The sequence below is a fragment of the Octodon degus genome, unplaced genomic scaffold (assembly GCF_000260255.1).
Source record: "Octodon degus isolate 3935 unplaced genomic scaffold, OctDeg1.0 scaffold00022, whole genome shotgun sequence".
Classification (NCBI taxonomy): Eukaryota; Metazoa; Chordata; class Mammalia; order Rodentia; family Octodontidae; genus Octodon; species Octodon degus.
Genome location: NW_004524598.1, coordinates 18,933,876 through 18,955,260, shown reverse-complemented (window position 1 = coordinate 18,955,260; position 21,385 = coordinate 18,933,876). Strand labels below are relative to the sequence as shown.

General features: G+C 42.6%; 1 protein-coding gene across 1 annotated transcript; it reads left to right on the top strand.

Moving 5' to 3' along the window:
* The first annotated feature begins 3,735 nt into the window (after nucleotides 1-3,735).
* On the top strand, nucleotides 3,736-20,673 carry Rhag (Rh associated glycoprotein). Its single transcript, XM_004628309.1, has 10 exons — nucleotides 3,736-3,892; nucleotides 11,175-11,358; nucleotides 12,778-12,928; nucleotides 14,344-14,491; nucleotides 14,733-14,899; nucleotides 16,641-16,778; nucleotides 17,581-17,702; nucleotides 19,554-19,627; nucleotides 19,841-19,914; nucleotides 20,599-20,673. Exons 1-10 carry the CDS (start codon nucleotides 3,736-3,738, stop codon nucleotides 20,671-20,673), a joined length of 1,290 nt encoding a protein of 429 aa, XP_004628366.1.
* Nucleotides 20,674-21,385: the final 712 nt, after the last annotated feature.

Here is a 21,385-nt window from a genome sequence, read left to right as displayed (position 1 = left end):
GGGGGAGGGCAGGAGAGGGAGACAGAGAGAGGGAGGGAGGGAGGGAAGGAAGGGAAGGGAGTAAGAGAGGAGAGGAGGGAGAAGGAAGGAGGGAAAGAGGGGGAGAGAGGGAGAAAGGGAGAGAATGAATCTCAAAAGAGTGATGGGCCTATTGCAATCATTATTCATTAGTAAGTGCCTAACAAGTATTAAATGTGCTCTACATGTACTCAATAATTGACAGAAAATATTGTGCTACTTTTCTAAAGGCACATAGCAAGTCAAGAATCAGTCAAAAACGGAAACATGACTGCCCATTCAACATGTTTTCCAGCTTGCCACTCCCTCTTACTGCAAGGCAGGAAGGAGAGCCAGACTGGGGTTTCAGAGCAGACACGGCAGACAAGTCACCTGTCCCCACACATGCCTGTGCCCTCCAGCATGCTCCCTTCATGACCTAGCACTGCCTGGAGGGGGATTTTTGTACAGGGTGTTGGCAACTTCAGGGTCACACTGCCATGTGTCCCACCCTCTCAGATCTTAGGTCCTTCCAGGTTCTTGGTTTGTGCTTCATTCTCAGCTGTGTTCCACTCACAGAGATGGCAATCACTGGACCCTCCCTGATTAGAGTAAGGAGTTGCAGACATTGTTAAGGTTGCTGTGCATAATTTAGCATACAATTTGAGGCTTTTTTATTAATTTTATTGAGAAAAAAATTGCAATGAGACAGTTTCAAAACAGGTTGGTAGGAGAGTTACAACAATTAATACATTGCATATTGTTGTCTTTATAGTAGTCATTCATAGCTCAAGATGCAGACATGACATCCTGTCCAAACACTATTAGTACAGATCTTCCTTCTTACTGAATTAAGAGAAAATGGCTGTATATCTATCCTAACTATTTTGTATGAACAATTTGTTAAGAGAAGACTCTCCCTGTCTCCTTCCCTCACACCGTGTGGGTCACCTTCTGAGATTTTTTCTCCTTCAGGTTTGTCCTTAATTTGATTTACTCAAATAATATTTAATTATTTTCTACCAGGTAGAGCATAGTAGTAACTACAGGTAACAGATGATATGTGAAAGAGAAAACAGCCTCTCCCTTGCAAAGCTCACAGAGCAGTAAGAGAAACATTCATCTAAATTACACGGAGATACAGCACACACCCCCGTCTATGCTAAGTGCTAGGCAATGACCATGATTTAGTAAAAGTGCAATAGTTATGAAATAGCCCCCACAGGCATTTGAAGTAAAGGCTTCGGCCCCAAGGTAGCATTATTAGGTGGTAATAAAGACTAAGAGGCAGGGCCAGGCCCTTAAGTCATTGGAGTGTGTTATCAAAGTGATTTATGGGGTTCTGGCCCCTCTCTTCCTCCTTTCTCCCCTTTGCCAGAAGGTAAGCAGGTTGCCCCTTGCGTTGTCATCTGGTGCTCCCACCAGTGACCAAGACAATAGCTGTGCCCACACTTGGCCTAAAACCTTCAAAGCTGAGGCCAAAATAAACCTTTCCTCCTAGAGTTTTGCTGAGCAAAATATAAGGGCCGAAAGCTGACTAACAGAGAGAGCGTAGTAAGAACCTCACTTAAAATAGGTGACCGAGGAACACTTGGCTAAGCAGGTGGCTTTATCTGCGAAATGAAGGATGCTGCCTGTGGGGTGAAAGGAGAGAACCGGGGAGGAGCGGTTTACCTAGACAGGAAATTGCGGGTGAAAACCTGAAGAAGAGTAATAGCTCGTGACCCACCTTGGAAATGAACTTAGGCAGTTCATTCCCATAGAGCAGTCACGCTGCGAAGAGGAGCAGCGAGCCTGAAGCCCTCGAAGGGGACACACTGAACCCAAATCCTTCCACGGCCTCACTAAGTGGCTCAAAAGGAACTTCGGTTCTCAGTGTGCTGGCTGGTCACTGCCTAGAACTGTCATGGAGAATGAGTGGGATGGGAGAGTGTTTTAATTTATAATATTGCTAAGATGTTCTTGCAGAATATAATTGGTTGCTATTTTCATGAGTATTTGTATAGTTGATCAATAGAAATTCTTTAAATTTATGGGTTGTTTTTATGAATTTGGCACAGGGTCTTACCATGCAACTCGGACTAGTAGTGATCCTCCCGTCTCAGCCTCCCCAGCACTGGGATCACAGGCATGTGCCACCATGCCCCGGCTCGGTGACCAGCTCAGTGCACCCCAGGGCAGGACCAGTGTGGTATGTGGTAGAGGGGTCAAACTCTGGTCCCTGTTCCTGCCTAGGTAGGCGCTTAGTCCGCTGAGCTATCTCAACAGCCCTAAATTTATGGCTTGTTTACATTCTCACAAACCTTCTGTAGGCAGCTACAAAGCCAGAAATCACCACCATGCAGAATGTACAGGTGTGTCCCTGTAGGCAGGCATGGGAAGCCATTCCACGGGGCCACCAGCAGGATCACCAGATATACCATTTTCCAAATATTTGAGTTACATATTTATAAAATTTCAGATATCATTTAGATTTCTTGTTCGATTGTGGAAAAAACATCAAAAAGACACACACATACACACACACACACACACACACAGCATAAGTAGACACTAAAGAGGGCTTAGGAGAGGACTAGGAGAGGTGACACAATCAAAGCACATTATATGCATGGCTGAAAATCACATGCTTAAACCTATTATCTTATACAATTAATATAAGCTAACAATTGTAATAAAAACATAAAAATAACATTGCATAAATTAATTTCAAAGAAAGAAAACATACGGAAAAGGCCACACTGTTTCTTATACTGTTCCATACTGCCCATTGTCAGTGGGCTAGTACTCCCTAGCTGACACCCTCAGGGGTGCCTGGGAGACCCTTCGCATCCCGCAGTCCAGCTGGGAGACGGCTTCATCTCCACCCACGCCCCTTTCCTTCGCCATTGGCCAGCTGGCTTACCTAACTGCTTATGTCCCTTAAACATGCCATGCTCTTCCAGGATTTATGCTGTTCCTTTTGTCTCTTTTACTGGCAATATCTCATTTTTCTAGTTTACATATCAATGTCATCTCACCTAATGTTTGTTAGCCCAAGGCAAAGGATATCAAAAGTAAAATTGTGCTTTATAATCATTTATGTCTTCTGATACTCTTATAACCACCATTTTGTTACTTGTCTGTCTCTATAGAATCATTTGCTTATATTTCTGCCTCCACAACTCAATCCATGATTTCTTCTAGGAAGTTTAGATTTGTGTCTCATAAACAGCCTAGAACAGTCTCTGGCACTAGGATACACTATGAGTCTATCCAACAATCAGAGCAAAACACTGAAAATTAAGATAAGGTATTATTGTTGCATCTTATGCCTACTGCTAAGTGTTCTTCTTTATCTCTTGAATTAACCACAAGTTCTTTCAAGGGCTAAAAACATTAACTCATACCCCCTGACCCTACAAAAAGCACTTAAGGAGGGCCTACTGATTTAAGTTCAGTAAGATTCTGGATATTCGTGTACTGAATAATTTGGTATCTTCCACTCTACACTACACAACTGAAGATTTTTCTCAATCTACATTGTACGTACTTCAAACTAACATTCAAAACTATAGTCAGATTAACAGGCATAATTTCCAGTGGGCGGGATGTTTCAACCATTCTTGCCCAGCTCTTCTTGGGACGTCATTGGATGCCTGAAGGCTGCAGCCTGCTTTCACACACAGCCCGCCTCCGTTCTTATCAACTTTTCACAGCCTGAAGGTCCTCAGTGTGTCTCTGTCCTTAGCGACCAACATGAGGTTCACATTCCCTCTCGTGGCCATAGGCCTGGAGGCTTCCATGATTGCTTTATTTCAATTCTTTGTTGAGTATGAAGCAGATCAGAATATTGCCCAGCAACTGAACACGACCAGGCCAACCAAAATGGACAGCTTCCTTCAGCTGTACCCCCGTGAGTAGGCAATTTGCTTCTTCTTTTACCCTGTTGGGCTTTTCGGTTTCACACAGTGGGAAAATCTTTAAATACTGTAATGTGGTAAGCTTTGAGGACCTTGGAGAACCATGTGATAGCTAGAACTGCTGTTGAGGTACATAGTCGAGAGATTTATGCAGGAGCATCCGGCCTTCTCGCAACGAGTAAGGCTCCTGGATACATTGTGCATCTATCCAACAATAGCGAAACACTGAAAATTAAAATGATGTATTATTTTTGCTCATACCTACTGCTCAACATCGTTCTTTTTCTTTTAAATTAACCACACATTCTCTCAAGGGATAGAAATATTAACTCATGCCCCCTGCCTGTCAAAAAGAACCACAATAAAGAGAGAACAGAAACCAAATGGAGAGATACGAAGGGCACTTAGCTCCCATGTGGATCCTAAGGCACGAGAAGGGCTGTTTAGGACAGTGTAGGAAGTCAATGGGGTTTGAAGTTTAATTTAATTTCAATTTAATTTAGTATTGCTCAGCTACTCCCGGTTTTACTGTATTCTGAGAGAAAGTTTGTTCGTATGATGAGAAGAGAATTGTGAACCTTTAACATAAAAAAGCAGGGTCCTTCCGCAGGGACGGTGGCAGAGAGAATGGAGAGCTTGAGTTGAGAAAGGCAGACTCTGAAATAGTTAATATAACTACAACTAGTGGAGTATTAATTATCATCAAGTCATACTATCAACGTTATTACCTTAGTAACCAGAGAGGGAGATCTTAGCAGGCTGTCACGCAGATTACTTTTTAAAAATAAAGCTGAAGTACTTCTAAAAATTTAAAATAGTAGCAATAATCATTACAGTATATAGCGTAGGTCTAATTAAAACAACAATTTGGCACTTGTGCTTTCTTTCCTACATTTGTAAAGGAAAATACACTGGGGAGTTTTGTCGTGTAGAAACTGCAAGCTGGAGTGACTTAGCAGAAAATATAAAACTGAAAGTTCAGGAAGGAGTCAAGTTATACTCGAACTCCAAGTCTAGCTGCCTCTACATCACATAAATATCTAAAAGGGTCACAAGTTTGTCATTATCAAGTGAGAGAGCAATAATACAGAATAGGATTATGCTTAAATTTGCATGTTTTTATACATTTTATGTAATTTGTTCATTCAATAAATTTTAAGTATCAGGCATGTGCCACATTGTTATTCAAAGATAAAAGAATTATTATAACACTTGTAAATTTTTCCATAAAATAAATATAATTCTACTATCTGGTTTACATGAAAGCAAAGAAATGTAATAGAATAATAAAAATGCCAACAATATGATCCAGGATTAATATTATTCAAATAAAATTATATTAAGACCATGGTTCAAGTTGAACTTTCTAAGTCCCAGTGTCAAAGATCCTACATTAGAATTTGAGACAAACACCAACCGGGTGGGGTGGAGGGTACTAAAAAGGAGGAGGATGAGGGCTATAATAGTGGAGGTCATAGCAGTGACAATGACCCTGGCGATGATGTTGAAGCTAACTTTGTCCTGCCAGGTTCTGGCTTCTGACATCAGATTCAACGCTTAGTATGTATAAATGTTAAGAAGAAATAACTATAATGCAATTAGGTTTTAGACAGATCAAATAATTTGACCAAGGCCAAATGTTTAGAGAAAGAAACTCACTGAGTTCCAACATCGGCTGTTCACCTCAAAATCCTGTACTTTAGCCACTCTACTATGTGACCAACATTGTTTACCAGATTGGAATTTATGGACCTATTTTCCCTAACAGACATTTCAAAATATATTTTAGTCTCCATTTAACATCAGTCAACGCTCTGACTTTGTCTTGGCTTTCTGAAACAAGTTCTCACTATGCAGTTCAGTCTGGCCTTGAACTCATTATGTATAACCCAGGCTGGCCTGGAGCTTTCAGTGGTCCTCCTGCCTCAGCCTCCTGAGTTCTGGGATTACGGGTGGGTGCCACCATGCCTGGAAATGCCAGTCAACTTTTAAAGAGCAAGAATGTCTTCTTTGTGGAATGTGTTAAGTCACTGAAAACAAGATTATTTTATTTCTCTGTACTGTGAACAGTCTGCAGAGCTCAAAGCATTTTTGAGCCCCTGTGAATTTAATGTAATGTTATGTACTTAGCTACGAATAAAACATTTTTTACAAAGGCAAAGAAACATGTTTGACTATTTGAAAATGACTACATTTTGTTGCTTTCCTATGGATGGATCCTGAACACAATTATTCCTAATCCATACCAGTACTGGAATGCAAAAGCTTGCTTCGTGTTCCACGTACACCTGAGCTCTGTGTGCTCTTTCTGTCCTGACCTACCCTTTTCCAGCTACTGGGGACACAAGGAGGTAAACGGAACAAAACCTGTGCCTTCCTGGAGACTTGCAGAGTAAGACCTATTTTACAGACAAGGAAACTGAGGCTTGGTGAGATTGATGGGTTGCCCAAGGGCGTGCACACAGCGAAGGATTCTAATACCACAGCACCGCTAGCTGCCACAGAGCGCTGACGCGTCCCTAAGAACGTGAAGGGCACCATTTTATCACAGCGAGGGACATGGAAAATCTAAAGCCTTTACGATGTTAATACCTTGGCTTTTTTTTTTTTTTAACTGGGGATTGAATTCAGGCCCTTGCGCTTGCCAGGGAAGCGCTTATTCTACTGAGCCATCTCCCCGATGTTAATACTAATGAGGTTTCTTCGCGTTTAAATTTCTCAAGATCTCCATTTTCTGATGCTAGTTTTCAAGAAAATATGTGGGCAGCGAGCCCAGGGCGAGGGGAGCAAGGACCGACGGGCCTGAGGCTGCAGCCTCCTGCCTGCTCGGCTAGAACCCCAGGCGGGCTGCGCCGCCCGGCGGGAAGTCTTGGGGAGGCAAGTCGGCATTTTCTGCTCGGGTCTAAAACGTCTCCGCGGCCCAAAATGTTGCAAAGAAGTGGGAAGCACCGACTCCCTGCGAAAGTACGAGGCGATCTGAGAGCAGCGTCTCCGCGTGGCGCTAGGCCGCTGGGGCTCCTCGGTGCTCGCCAGCGCCCCTCCTCCCACTGGCAAACTCTCAAAGCAGGGTAGAAGAAATCCATAATCTTAATTATTCATCGCTCTTATTCTACTTTTCATAAACATTTGTTATTTGTCGAGCACCTTCACAGCTTTGGAAAGGCTCTCGATTCACTTAAATAATGGATGAGGTTTTTGTGCCCCCTTGTGGTACAAAGTGGTAACAAGCATTGAATCAAAGGTGGAAACCTTAAGTTGTACTTCACACGTGAAATCCTTTCCCCCAACTGAATGTATTTTCCACCCAGTAAGGATAGAGACAGAATCTACAGAACACTGTAATTTCTCCCAGTATTAGACATTACAAAGCTGCTAATGTTATTCAAGAGGCCGAGGCTAGAAAATCTCAAGACTCAAACTGGGAAACCTAGTGACATTGTCTCCTGAAAAGAAGTACAAGGACCTCGGTTCGATCCCTGTAGCAAAAGGGGAAGAGAGAGGAGTAGGATCCTGGTTCTTGGGCTCCCTGGATAAGCATGGGGTGAGGACCGGCACCGTGAAGCTCAGCACTTCCTGGGGAAGCGCTTAGGAGCAGAAGGAGAAGGCCTGGCTGACCGCTGGAGGTCCCCGCGCTGGGCGCTGGGCGCTGGGCGCTGGGCGCTGGGCGTGTCCGGCCCTCGCTGGCGCAGGCACGCTCCTGTGGTCAGCGCCTGCAGACTTCAGCTCCTGTGGCCCAGGCAGTCGCCGGGAGGGGCCAAGGAGACTTGCTGCAAACGCAGGGGCAGGCTAAGGAAGACAGCTGGGAATGCTGAGACAGCCCTTGTGTGGGATACCAGCCTCTTTATTTAAATGATATTTTTGTTACGAAGTTCTGCCTTTTTGGCCCAACTATCCTCTGTTAGTCCTTTCAAACGTCGATGAAAAGGTCTTGAAATAAGTCGTTTCTGCAAGGTCTGGTAAAATGTCCCCAGTGTCTGTGAGGCTCATCAGCACTTGATTAGGACTCGCTGGTTGGTGATTTTAGAGATTACATTTTTCCCTGGACTGTTCCTAAGTTCTTAGCCCAATGTGGCAGATCTTAAAATATTATGCTTTTATTCGTTTTTATATCAGAGGGTCATCGGCCATAACAACTAGGAATGTGAAATGCTTCTTCGATTTATTTTAAAAAATAAGTGGCCTGGGTGTTTTGGCTGACTGTGTTTAGTAACTATGTGCAAGGCATGCCCCTAGGATTTCACTGAGCTCTGTAGGAAGATTTTTAGCGTGAGACATACAAGATGATTAAGTACATCAGAATGAGGTCTGTGTTTGTTTAACTACAGTTGGCAAAGCATATTGCTTTGATTCATTATGTCCTTCGAGCCCCCGAATGCCTAACTACCTGTATAACACTGCCACCCTCAGTGAATGAAAGGATCCGCAGAACCAGAACCCAAATCCTGATTCCACCCTTTGTACAAACCAAACGATCTCTGATCTCTGATGTCTTCTGGGATGTATATGTTTTCTCCTTTTGCCTGTTTTACTGAAACTCTGGCTGCAATAGCCAACCCTGACGCAGCACTTGAAAAGTTCATTTCCCCTCATTGTTTTTCAAATTTGACATCAATTTCTTTTTGTGCATCTATCAAATTGAACCATAACAAATTGCAAATAGTCAAGCATTTTTGATTACTTAAGCGCAAAACTGTCAGTTACAAATGAGTCATTCAAATACATGTATCACCAACTAAGCTGCAGGGGGTTTTGAGAGCAGAGTTTTCACTGTCTTACATTCTTGTGGGCAAAGTTTTCGCTATGTTACATTTGAGCATGTGTGTTTATTTACTTATTTATTTGGTACTGGAGACTGAATCCAAGATTTTTTTCACTGGGCTGCATTCCCAGCTATATCAACTTCAACTTCTCAGTTAATATCATGCCATATATCGTTTTTACAAAGCAAGTTCTCACTACGTTGCTCAGATGAACCCACGCTGAGTTCAAACTTCTGACCCTCCACTGTCCTGCAGAGTGCTGGGATTACAGGCACACACCAGTTTGAAGCATTTCTGCAGCCTTTCTAGAACTTTCTGATCACATGCTTCATAAGTATCATACCTTACCATATGCAAATCTTCCTCCACTGTGTGTCCCATTCAGAGAACCACCATAAAGTAGAGCAGCTTAAAAACTGAACTTCATAAAGCAAAGGGACTCCACCCTTCCAGGGTCACAAAAATGTGGGTTAGAATTAAGAAACCAAAGCCCAGGTCTACAGATACCAAGTCAAGTATTTATCCCTCAGGTGGAAACAGCCTGTGTTTGCTTAGTGCTCCAGGGTCGGTAAAGTGCTAATGTTGTTCTTATCTCCCTTGTCTCCCATAATAATTTGGTTGAGATTCCAAGGCTGATCTTTTGGAAACATCTGACAAACGGAGCCTGTAGCTCATTCATTTATTCATTCAGCAACCAAACACACTTTGCTTCTCCTATATTCACACCATCATGCCAAGTTCGCAGAAACAAAAGAGGAGGGGCCGGGGAGATGGCTCACTAGAATAAGTGCTTCTCTGGCAAGCGCAAGGGCCTGAGTTCAATCCCCGGTTCCACCAAAAAAAGAAAGAAACAAAAGAGGAATGCTTCATTTCATCAATCAAGAAACTCAGAATGCGCATGTGGCTCTCCTATCACCCACAAGGCCCAGGGTTTAATCCCCACCACTACCAACAAAAGCCCAATTTAGTACAGGAAATGGACCCTTCTTTGACTAATAATGACAGTGTGGTGCATGCTAAATACATATTCATACAACATGATGAATTATAAAGCTGAGGTCTACACCAAAGCTGTGTAAATGACAAGTAGAAGCATTAATTTTCCCTTGAAGGATTGGGGAAGTCAGGCAGCAGTGACACTGGGCCCTGCAAAGCCTTCCTGGGGTGGAAAATTCTTAAAACATGTCTCAGGGGAGAGATGAAGGTTATAGCTATGGCAGTACATCCAAGAAAAGGTTTATTTTTTATTTTATTTTTTATTAACTTTATTGAGAAACAAATAGCAATGAGATGGTTTCAAAACAGGTTAGTAGGACAGTTACAATAATTAATACATTGCATATTGTTGTCTTCGTAGTAGTTATTCGTAGCACAAGATGCAGACATGATATCCTGTCTGAACACTATTAGTACAAATCTTCTCATTGAACTAAAGGTTTATGTGGCGCATAACATGTGCTCTCTCGGCTGGCAAGTAGCAGGCTGGTACTGCATTTACATTCAGCTTGTTGAGGCATCAGCTCTGACCACACACACACAAAACGGGTACAAATTTTGATGAGGATGAAACCAGACAGGGTTACCAGACCAAACAGTAACCATGGCAACCACTTATTCCCATATAATGGTCCCTTCTAGTGGTGTTTTATACAAAAGTGCTAACATTTATTAGATGGACGATGCAAGGCATGATTGAAAAAGCACAGTAATTTTTAAAACTTCACTACAATACGGGATACATTGCTATTAATCCCTCTCAAAATATAACCCCTCACTTTGAACATTTATCCCATCAGTTTGAAGCATTTCTGCAGCCTTTCTAGAACTCTTTTGTGACTGTCTTTACAAAGTATAATTTTTTTAAAAAAAGTATGGCGAATGGTGCTCCCCAGGGTCCTCCCGAGGGAAGGAGGCTCACAGAAGCATGGCGAATGGTGCTCCCCAGGGTCCTCCCGAGGGAAGGAGGCTCACAGAAGCATGGCGAATGGTGCTCCCCAGGGTCCTCCCGAGGGAAGGAGGCTCACTGAAGCATCCCGGTGTGGCTGCATTCACCACAGGCACAGGCTCTGGGACTCTGACTGCTACTCCAAGTATAAATGGCTATGAAACTGAAGCAACCTGAATAGATTCAGGGCATCTAGGAAGTCACAACAGAGGAACTGAAGACACCACAAAGGCCTTCCAGAACTCCTTCAGAGTGACAGGAGGGACGGTGCGCACCACAGAAGTGAGAGCATTTTGAGTACACTGAGGAAGATTAATGGCAATTTGCCTTTAGCTGTACTATAAAATTTTAAATTTTAAACACATACTACACGGGGAACTTCCCGCTCGGGCCTCCCTCCTGTCCCTCTGTTGGACAGGAGCTTTCTTTCTCTCAATAAATATATTCTGCTCATAAAAAATAAATAAGTAAATAAAATAAACACATGCTACATTTTGAGTCCCAGCTTACGCTGTAACTTGACACTCTGTGCTTTCCACATACAGACTTTCCCCCTCTGCTCTTTTCCAGTATTTCAAGATGTGCACGTGATGATATTCGTGGGTTTTGGTTTCCTCATGACATTTCTGAAGAAATATGGCTTCAGCAGTGTGGGCTTCAACCTGCTCATTGCTGCCCTGGGCCTCCAGTGGGGCACGATTGCACAGGGGCTGCTCCACTCCCAGGGCCAGAAGTTCCACATCGGAATCAAGGAGTAAGTGGCATGCTAGGGTCTGCCTGAATGGTGGGTCCCCTGCACCCCCACACATATGATGAAGTCTTTACCCCCAAGGTGATGATGATGGGAGGGGAAGCCTGCGGGAGGTTGTTCAGTCACAAGGGCCGGGCTCCCCGGAAGGGAATTAGTGCCCTTCTAAGTTATTTTCCTCAGTACACACCACCTTCCACTTAGAAGTTTCTTTTGGCCCACGTTGCAGTCCCTCATGGGCCGGTGTTATGGCCGGGGAAATAGCACAGAAGTACAGCAGAGGAAGAACACTACTCACGTCATGGTGAGCCAGAGCAGACAGCCCAGGGACGGAGAGCCTTCCATGAGACTCCCACAGAAGCCCGTCTCTGCCAACCAAGCCCCACTGTCTAGCTGCAATAACCCTCCCAAAGGTCCTAGTTGTGTTCAAATGATACCTTGGGAAGGTATCCTGCCTATAAACCATAACAGTGTCCTTGTAAAAGAGGTTCAAGAGAGACTCTTCGTCTCAGACCACACTGAGGCCACAGCTAGAAGGCACCCTCTAGGAACCAAAAAGCTAGCCCTAACCAGAAAAAAAAAAAAATCTGTCAGGATCTTGACTTCAAGAATTATGAGAAGTAAATCTTTATTGTTTATAAGCTACTTGGTTTATGGTATTTTCTTATAGTAGCACAAACAGACCAAGATAATTCATAGCAACCCTTTGTTTTAGATTGGTTGTTTCCCTGAGCTTCACTGAGGCTCTGAGCTGTCTGGAAAATGCCACCTTAAGCAACAGAAGCTCGCAGAAATCTAAGAATCCACATCAACACCTTGCTCTACTGCACTGGGTCATTCATTCATGTCTCTAACTTTGCTGGTTTGACTTTAAATGTGCACGAAATCTTCCATAAAGAGTAAATCCACCTTGTTAGTCATTTTGTGAAAAGTGTTTTTAAAATGTAAACAACTGTTTTTATTTTTGTGGAAGTAATTCATTTATCAGCTGAACTTAACCAAAACCTCTAATGAAATCAAGGACAGGTAAAAACTGAGTACTGAGATCACCTAGAGCAGTGACGTGAACCTTTTAGGGACCAAGTACCCAAACTGCAATCCCCAAACCCACTTACTGATTGCAAAGTGCTAACACTGCAATTAAACCCAAACACTGAGGTTTTAGTTTGGAAAAAGCAATCTCTTGTCCTAAAAGAGAACTACATCACAAAACTTTCCAAGATATGAACAGCCGACTGCAGCCTGTGTGCCATAGGTTCACCATCACTGACATAGATCCTAGGGTCACAGAAAAGAAGTAGAAGGAAGTAGGGGGAGGACCCTGATGAAGCCTGATGCAAGGAGAGATGCTGTACACTCAGCCTTTCAAGTCACCGTTTACGACTGCTGTGTTTTACTCTTTGATTTTTCTTTCTTTTCCCTCAGAATGATCAATGCAGACTTTAGTACAGCCACGGTTCTAATTTCTTTTGGAGCTGTCTTGGGAAAAACAAGCCCTATCCAAATGTTGATCATGACAATTCTAGAAATTGCTGCTTTTGCTGCCAATGAGTTTCTGGTTGCTGAGATATTTATGGTAAGAAGACTTTTATTTTCCTACCTCTGAGCATCATCGACTCTAACCAAACACACACTGGGTGCCCAGTCAGAGCAATGATAGCCAGCGTTTACTTATGATGTCTATTTATTGCTTCTTGTTTATTTGCCTATGACAAAAGAGGGGTTTTGGAAGCATCTCCTTTCCCCTTCACAAGGACAACGTAAGATAAGGATCTCTGTTGTTGTCATTTATACACAGTAAGCCTGATGGCCTCAGATGTTAAATGACTTGTCTGAGTCTGGATTAAATATACTTTTTTAAACTCTACAACTCTTTATTTTATTACGCAATCTACCAGAGATCAGCTTCTACCTACATTTTGATTATTAGTCAACAACTGCTTCTATCAAACCTTATGTAAGTTTTTATAGGGCTCACTTTGGCAGCATCCATACTAACATAAGTTTTTGTAAATATCTATGTCAAATTCCTTTCCCCTCATGAAAAATCACATTTCTTCCAAGAATAATATAACATTTTTGAGACTCTCCAGTATTTCTTATACTTCTGTTGCAAATTAAATTCAACAACAAATATTTTGAAAAATTTTCTAGATATGGGTGCTTCGGTGGCACAAAATAATGAAGGTCTCTCTATAAAGAACTTACCACCTACTGGGGGACAGAAAACTCAAACTAATGGTACATACCCATCCACCCAAAGACACAAAGAATAACTGGGGGATGGGTGTGAGAAAGTGTTAACTAATTCAGATTGTAGAAGCAAGAAGGGGCTCTCAGAGGAAGTGACATGTAAGCTGGGCATGAAGCGTTCCCAGCATTTCCTCAGGATGTTGAGGGGGAAAATGTACTTTAAACTCATTCCAACCAAATGAAGATCTACAATGAACCGCTGTGTATGTACGCCCTCCATCTCTCTGTGTCTAATAAAAGGTAGAAAACAACCACAGCACTCTTGGCACTTGAACTTGAATTTGAAAATCTTAAGTAAATACCTTTCTATCATTTTCCTGTCTTAAAACATACAGAGACGGCTGCAGGCTGGGCACACTGAGCTTCGCCCTCAAGTCAGAAAATGAAGAATGCAGAGTGAAATGCCAACTGTGTAATGAAGAGACCAAAATATGTCTCTTCATAGCGGTCTTGGAAGCCATTTGTTTTTTACATCATATCACAGAGTGAAAAAACATGCAGAAAATCTGCATTGAAATTTTGAGATATTGAAATACTGATTGGAGCTATTGAAGCTTCAAGGCTTTAGAGACCAAACTGTCCTTTGTTTTCTGTCCTGTTTTAACCTTTTTCAAACAGATTCTTGCTCCTTTTTCTCTTTTCTCTTTGCTGTGTAACCAATAAAGCCATTCTTTCATTGATTTTCCTCCATAACTCAGATTCACCTCTGTTCACACTAGTGTCTTTTTGTCACCTCAGGCCTCTGATGTTGGGGCATCGATGACGATCCATGCCTTTGGGGCCTACTTTGGCTTGACTGTCGCAGGCATCTTGTATCGATCTGGCCTGAGAGAGGAGCATAAGAACGAAGAGTCTGTGTACCACTCTGACTTATTTGCAATGATTGGTGAGTGGGGATGAACTGGCCTGACTCTTGTCCCTTTGGTCAGGCATTCGGGAAAGTGAACTTCACTGGAGGAGCAAAGAGGCTCAAAAGGCACTTCCTGGGGTGGCCACTTTGCTCGGGGCCCTGTTTCTCTCCTTAGAGGACTGAGCCTCCAGTTAGAGGCTTTAGCACTGTACAGAGCAAGCTGCCCACCTTGCGTGGTCGTCCCCACTTGGAACTGATGCCCTCCTTACTTTTGCAGGGACTCTTTTTCTATGGATCTTCTGGCCGAGCTTCAACTCCGCCATTGCTGAAGCTGGAGACCACCAGTATAAGGCCATCGTGAACACCTACTTCTCACTGGCCGCCTGCGTCCTCACGGCCTATGCGATGTCCAGCCTCGTCATGCACCGGGGCAAGCTGAACATGGTGAGTCCTTGTGTACCCCAGGTGCTTAGTGACACCGACAACTGCCCGTGTAAGCGGTCACTTTTGGAACACTAGGATAGCAGGACAAATGACATAGTTTAAGATCATGGAGAAATGTTTTGAAAATGATATTCATTCATTCACTCATCAAATTTTTATTCTGACAATTTAAAATGTTGTTTGGTAGGAAACGTAATATATAAAACCAAATGTTTAAGGTATATATCCCTTTAATACCAGAGCTAATTGCTCCCAAGTTTTAGAAAATCTTCCCTAAAAGCAAGACTTGCCTAAAAGTGTAAGAAAATAATATGGTGCATGTTGGTTCTATTTTCCCAATCTCAAAAATTCTTCTCAATGAAACAACTAAGTGCAACATGATAGCCTTAGTGGGGTTCTGAAAATGTAAAAGGAAATTAGTGGGACTAGCAGTGAAATTTAATAAGGTCTCTAGCAGTGTAGCCGTACCAGAAACTGAACAAAAGTCATCCATGTACAGCATGGTTATTGATTAGCTGACTGATTGATCATACTAAGAATTAAACCCTTGGTCTTCCCACCAAGCTACTTCCCCAGGGCATTTTTGTTTTTTTTCTTCCAGAATGATGGGATTACAGGCATGGCTCATTGGTTCTCTTTTTAAAAATATATTTTCCTGCTCAAGCAGAGCTGGCGAATTGTCATTTCTCCAGAATTCTGCTAACGAGAAACGGATCCTCTTTCCTCACCACCCCACTGTGCATGGAACAGGGACACGTGCAACAGTCACGGTCTTTCCTATGCATTGTATTCTCTGCCTTCTCCCTTTGAAGATTGGTGTATTATAAACTTTACAGTGCGCACAGTAACAAGAGTTTCCTTTTGCATCCAATGACCAATGTGTACTATAGACTGCACAAACACACAGGGCGCTACCAGAGCGTTTGCTCCACACACAACCCGCACTAGCGCTTCTTTTGATTTTCTCCCATCATCCAGCATGGGATTACACTTACCCCATGACCAACCCTCTTCCAAGGGACCCCGGCCAGAAAGATATCAAATGTCAATCACTTGGGACAAAAAAAGGTCTTGTACAACTACAACAACGTTTTTAATTTATATTTTTACATGGATGATGTCATTCTCATGCTTCTGCTTTAACTTTTTTAAATTTATATAATTCTTTATGCCTATTTTCAAAATATATTTTAATTTTTAATGTTTTTTCATCATATTCTGTAGGGACTTAAAGTTCTGCTTTAACTTCGTTGCGGTTTATATCTACCTGTCTCCCCCTTGTGAGCCTCTTGGGTTCTGGTTCGCGGGTGGGATTTGGGGAGGTGACTGGATTGGGGGCAGGCAGGAGTCCGCTGCGCGGGGTGGGAGCGGGCTATCCGGAGTCCCTGTGACCCGGAGGCTTTTCTCCCTCCCTACTCCTCCTGTCAGCCTGGGCTCTCTGCACAATCTAAAGCACCTGCCCAGCCTTGCTTGCTGCGCCCTCCGCCGTGCCTTTGCGTCCTGGAGGCAGCGGTCTACGGGCTAAAAGTGTGAGCCAAAGGAATGATCTCCTTTAGGTTGCTTTGCTGGGCACTGTGCCCCGGCGCCCAAGGAGACAGTGACTGCGACCACGTTGACACACAAGGTCATTCGAGTTAAAAGCTCTCTGTTGCGCTTCCACAGCAGCCCTTTCTGCTGAACACTGCACGGGGCGCTGAGCCTGCTGACGCTGCTCCCCTCGCTGCGCTTCCACCCCGCACAGGTTCACATCCAAAACGCCACCCTGGCCGGCGGAGTCGCTGTGGGCACCTGCGCGGACATGGACATCCAGCCGTACGTGGCTATGATCATCGGGAGCATCGCAGGACTCGTCTCTGTGCTCGGATACAAGTACCTGACTGTGAGTGCCACGGCTGCTAGGTCAGGCCTCGAATCTGCACCGTCCTCTTTAGCACATCGACAACACAGAGTGATCCGCTGCTTCCTTTCATAGACATCTTCCCATGTTGTTGCAGGCCCTCGCCTTCCCCTCAGATGTGGCGCTCACCTTTCGGGGGCCCCGGGGGTCTATCCGCTCATTCCGTGAGGCAGAAGCAGCTCTGCTGTTATTTGTAATTTAGCCTGAATTCTGTGTTACATGTTTGTGCTGTTTTCCTCAAGAGAATTTGCACTGAATATTTTTTAGTTCTGTTTTGTATAACTAAGGATTTTGTCTTCTGTTAAGAGTTTTGGGATGTCACCAGGTAAGGAGTGGGGCCTGAAATCAGACCCAGCTATTAGGGACAGAAACAGCAGTTTGTCATCCATGCACGCCATCTGACTTATGTGGAGACTTCAATCTTGATGCAGAACTGAGCTATATATAAAACTTATTGGGTGGTAAAGGAAATGGAGAGATGTAGGTGAGAGGATATAAAGCAGTCGGCAGGTTTAAAAATGTTCACAAAGTTCATGCAAAATAAGTACACTGTAGCTGTTCATTCCACAAAAAATAAAGGTGACTTTAAAGGTGATAGAAAGTTATGTTTTTACTACAGTAGCTTTTTTACTATTTGTAGGTATTGTATAACATATTGTATATTTTAAATATAAGCTTTATATTATAATACATAAATATAATTCATAAAACTTTCTTCTTGCAATTGTTACAGAGCTGTGTATGTCTAACAAAGTAACAGCCCTTCCTCTGTTTATGATCTCAGCCATTTTTTGCCACCACACTGAGGATCCACGACACATGTGGGGTGCACAACCTGCATGGCTTACCTGGCCTGATTGGAGGTCTCTCAAGCATTGTGGTGATAGCGTTGGGAGTGTCCAACATGTGAGTAGAACGAGGGATTTTCCTATCCCTAGCTTCGGGGCCGTTTCCTCTCACTGTCAAGAGTCGACCCCTGACGGGGGCGGGATGTTTACCATCACAGTAGCAATAGTGATTAAAGAAATGCAAATTGAAATCAGTTTCTTACATATCAAACTAATAAAGAATAAATGAATAAAGCTGAGTGGTACTCAAAGCAGAGATACAATAATATTAAATATACAATTTCCTGCTTGGAAAAAGCCACAAAAAATACATATCAGCCTTCCAATTGATCATATTTCTAAGTAGGTTTTACCTTAGGAAGATAGACAAGTTTAACAGCATATTTAATAAGTCCTTACGGAATTTTTTTTTTTTTTTTTTTTGGTAGAACCAGGGATTGAACTCAGGCCCTTGTGCTTGCCAGGCAAGTGCTTATTCCACTGAGCCATCTCCTCAGTCCCCAGAATTGTTTAAGAAAGGAAACACTGAAAGCAACCAAGTATCAAGGTGTAAAATGGTAATTATGTACATGTGTGCCACGCATCATTCTGCAGCAGTTCTATTATAGTCCAAATCTTTGTCTCCTGACATGAAGGAAAATTTAAGGCATATTTAATGAGAATTGAGTACTATAATATGATTGCATTTTCATAAATATACATATTTCAGGGCCAGCAAAATAGCTCAGCGAATTAAAGTGCCTGAAAGCAGGTGCAAGGGCCAGGGGTTGGATTCCCAGGCCTGCTGTGCCAGCCCCGCCCCTGGGGCACCCTAAGATGCAATGGAGACTGGCCGTGGTGGTGTGCACCTGTAATCCCAGCTAGGGCTGGGGAGATAGCTCATTAGCTTAAGCACTTGCCTAGCAAGCACAAGGTCCTGAGTTCAAACCCTGGCACCACAAGAAACAAACAAACAAACAAAAAACTTTTTTTAATAAATAAGTACATAAAACCTTGGGCTAGGGAGATAGTTAAGTAGAACAAGCGCTTGCCTGGCAAGTACAAGGTCCTGAGTTCAATCCTCGGTACTACAAAATAAATAAACAAATACACATATTTTTATCTTACGTTTCTATTTTAATGGGACTTGAGGGATATTAAATTTCTCCTTTTTGTTTTGTGATCTCGTATTTTCATTTAGTACATTCTTTGGATTCTAGTGATGCCCCTGGGCCCCAAAGCAAACACACCAGTGAACTCACTTTTCAAGTGTCTGTCTCCCTAAAACCCCTCATTCAGTCTTTCCACAACTATGAATCACTTGATCCGGGGAGCACTGAGACACCCGCATTCCTAGCTTGTCACTCGTGTATTGCCTTCAGGATCCCAGCAGCTTTATATCACCTTGTACTCCCAAGCTGTTTGTGTAACTGCTCTTTAAGATGACACACACATACTTGTCTTCAGTGATTCTGCTATGACTGCGAAAACCTGCACTTCTGAACTTACTGATCAATTTTCTAATTTCACTGTAATTGTTTATTTGAACTACAGTGCAGAGACAGTAGTGAATGCTGTTTTATACTTACCCCATCCTGTTCAGAACAAAAGCTGACATATGGCTGGTAGTCACTATTGACTGAGTAAATCAAATTAGAGATCATTTATTGAGAGCACACAACTTTTACAAAGGAATATTCTTATTCCTGAAGATGCATCAGATGGTTTCTCTTGTTTAAATACACCTAGTTTTCTAAACTCTTCAGGAGTCTCAGTGACAATGTAAAGCTGAAAGAAAAAACTCACAATCTGCTAATGTGCAATACTATGCTCTGTCCTAGCATAGTATTGCCCACAGGGGGCTTGAGTAGGTCAGCTTCCTCCACTGGTTTCCAGGAAATGCGCCAACGTTCTGTATCTGGCTTCTTAGGTCTACTGTCGCCATGCAGGCCGCAGCACTTGGTTCGTCCATTGGAACAGCAGTTGCTGGAGGTGTGGTTACAGGTCAGCAGAAACACCCCATGCTTCCTCAAGCCCCATGCTCTCAGCATAATAGGTGACTAACGAGCAGGGCACCTGGTAAATTTAAAGCTGTCTAAGCCTCTAGGAGTGAGGTATGTCAGCTCAAGGGGATGATTTTATCCCACTATTTCAATTACTAGGGAAGTATTTTCCTCTGTGGCATTGCAATGGGATTTATTTTGCTTATCTTTACAGGTTTAATTCTAAAGATACCTTGCTGGGAACACCCCTCCAACGAGTACTGCTATGATGATTCTGTTTATTGGGAGGTACTGTACCATATTCTAGACAAAGATGTAATTAATCCAACAAGTAGAAACCTGCTCGCCTTATGACTGACTGCATGCCTGTACATCACATACATGATGCAGCTGGATGAACTCTCCAGAGAAAGAGGCAATGTGTCCAGCCAGATCAAAGTATAGGTGACAGAGAGTATCTTCCAAAGCAGAAAAGATATCTGACAAATGTCCTTTCAGTCCTTTCATACTAATAAAAAGCTACTCATAAAAAACGATGGGATATTTGACAACTGTGAGATATTATACAAGATATAAAAGTGGACAAAAGCAAATGGAACCTTTTAAGGTTGAAGACTGAGTAAATACTCATCAAAAGAGCCTATAAATAAATAATACAACGTCAAGTTCTTTCTCTCCTCCACTTCCTCCCTCTTTACTCCATTGACATTTTCTGCTATCCTGCAAGATTTAAGAGTGGGAGATGCCTGGATATTTCCAGGGTGAAAAGGTTTGGGAAAGAGAATGGAATCAAGGTGGATGAGATAGATATTGTCGGTCTTTCATTTTCATTTGGGTCATTCAACCCAAATAATTTTTATTCCTAGTTCTAAGATTGGATAACAATTACAGAATATACATCTGTTTTTATATTAACTTATGACAGGTCCAGAGCTGGAAATTTAAAGTGTCCCAATTTTGTTTCCTTTAAAGGTCCCTAAGTGGAGAGAAGATGATATCCACTCCCATAAGGATGAGGACCAAAAGCAGCTTGAACCTCAAGTGTAACAACTGTCTGGTGTTCCAGTTTCCTTTGCCATTGCCTAGAGTCCATTTTATTTTTCTTTTTTCTTTCTTTCTTTTCTTTTTTTTGCAAAACTGGGGATTGAACTCAGGCCCTTGCGCTTGCCAGGCAAGCACTTATTCTACTGAGCCATCTCTTTGGTCCCTAGAGTCCACTTTAAATACAAAAAGTATCAAAGAAGACCATGGACAGGAATGAGCAGATGCTGAGCTCCATATGACCAGTGTAAGAACATTTTGATGTCTGGCGCTGTCTCTTCATAGTCACGTGATAGCTTAATGAGGGGATGGGACTGCAAAAACAATGGGTCAGATAGGGTCTACTCAAAAACACCTTAGCCACTGGGAATGTACAGAGTGAGCTTGTGCTCAGTAGTCTTGAATGTTTCTCCAAAGTGGTAGATTAAGCAGAAAAGCCCTGCCTAATCATGTCAGTTTTCTTAATGTAGATTACATATCTTTATTCTCTAAGACTATGTAATTGTAATATATGTACAAATCTATATAAGAAAAAAATGAAAACGTGTGCATATAAAGCAGAAATATTACTTGTTGGAGTAGTAGGGTTTTTTTTAAATTTTAAAAATGGTCATTTCAGCAATAATACAACTTTGTTTAGTCTCATGTTTAATTCTTTTGCATGTTTCCTATTTGAAATAGAGCTCAAAATCCTATCTGACCAAATTTTATTTTATAT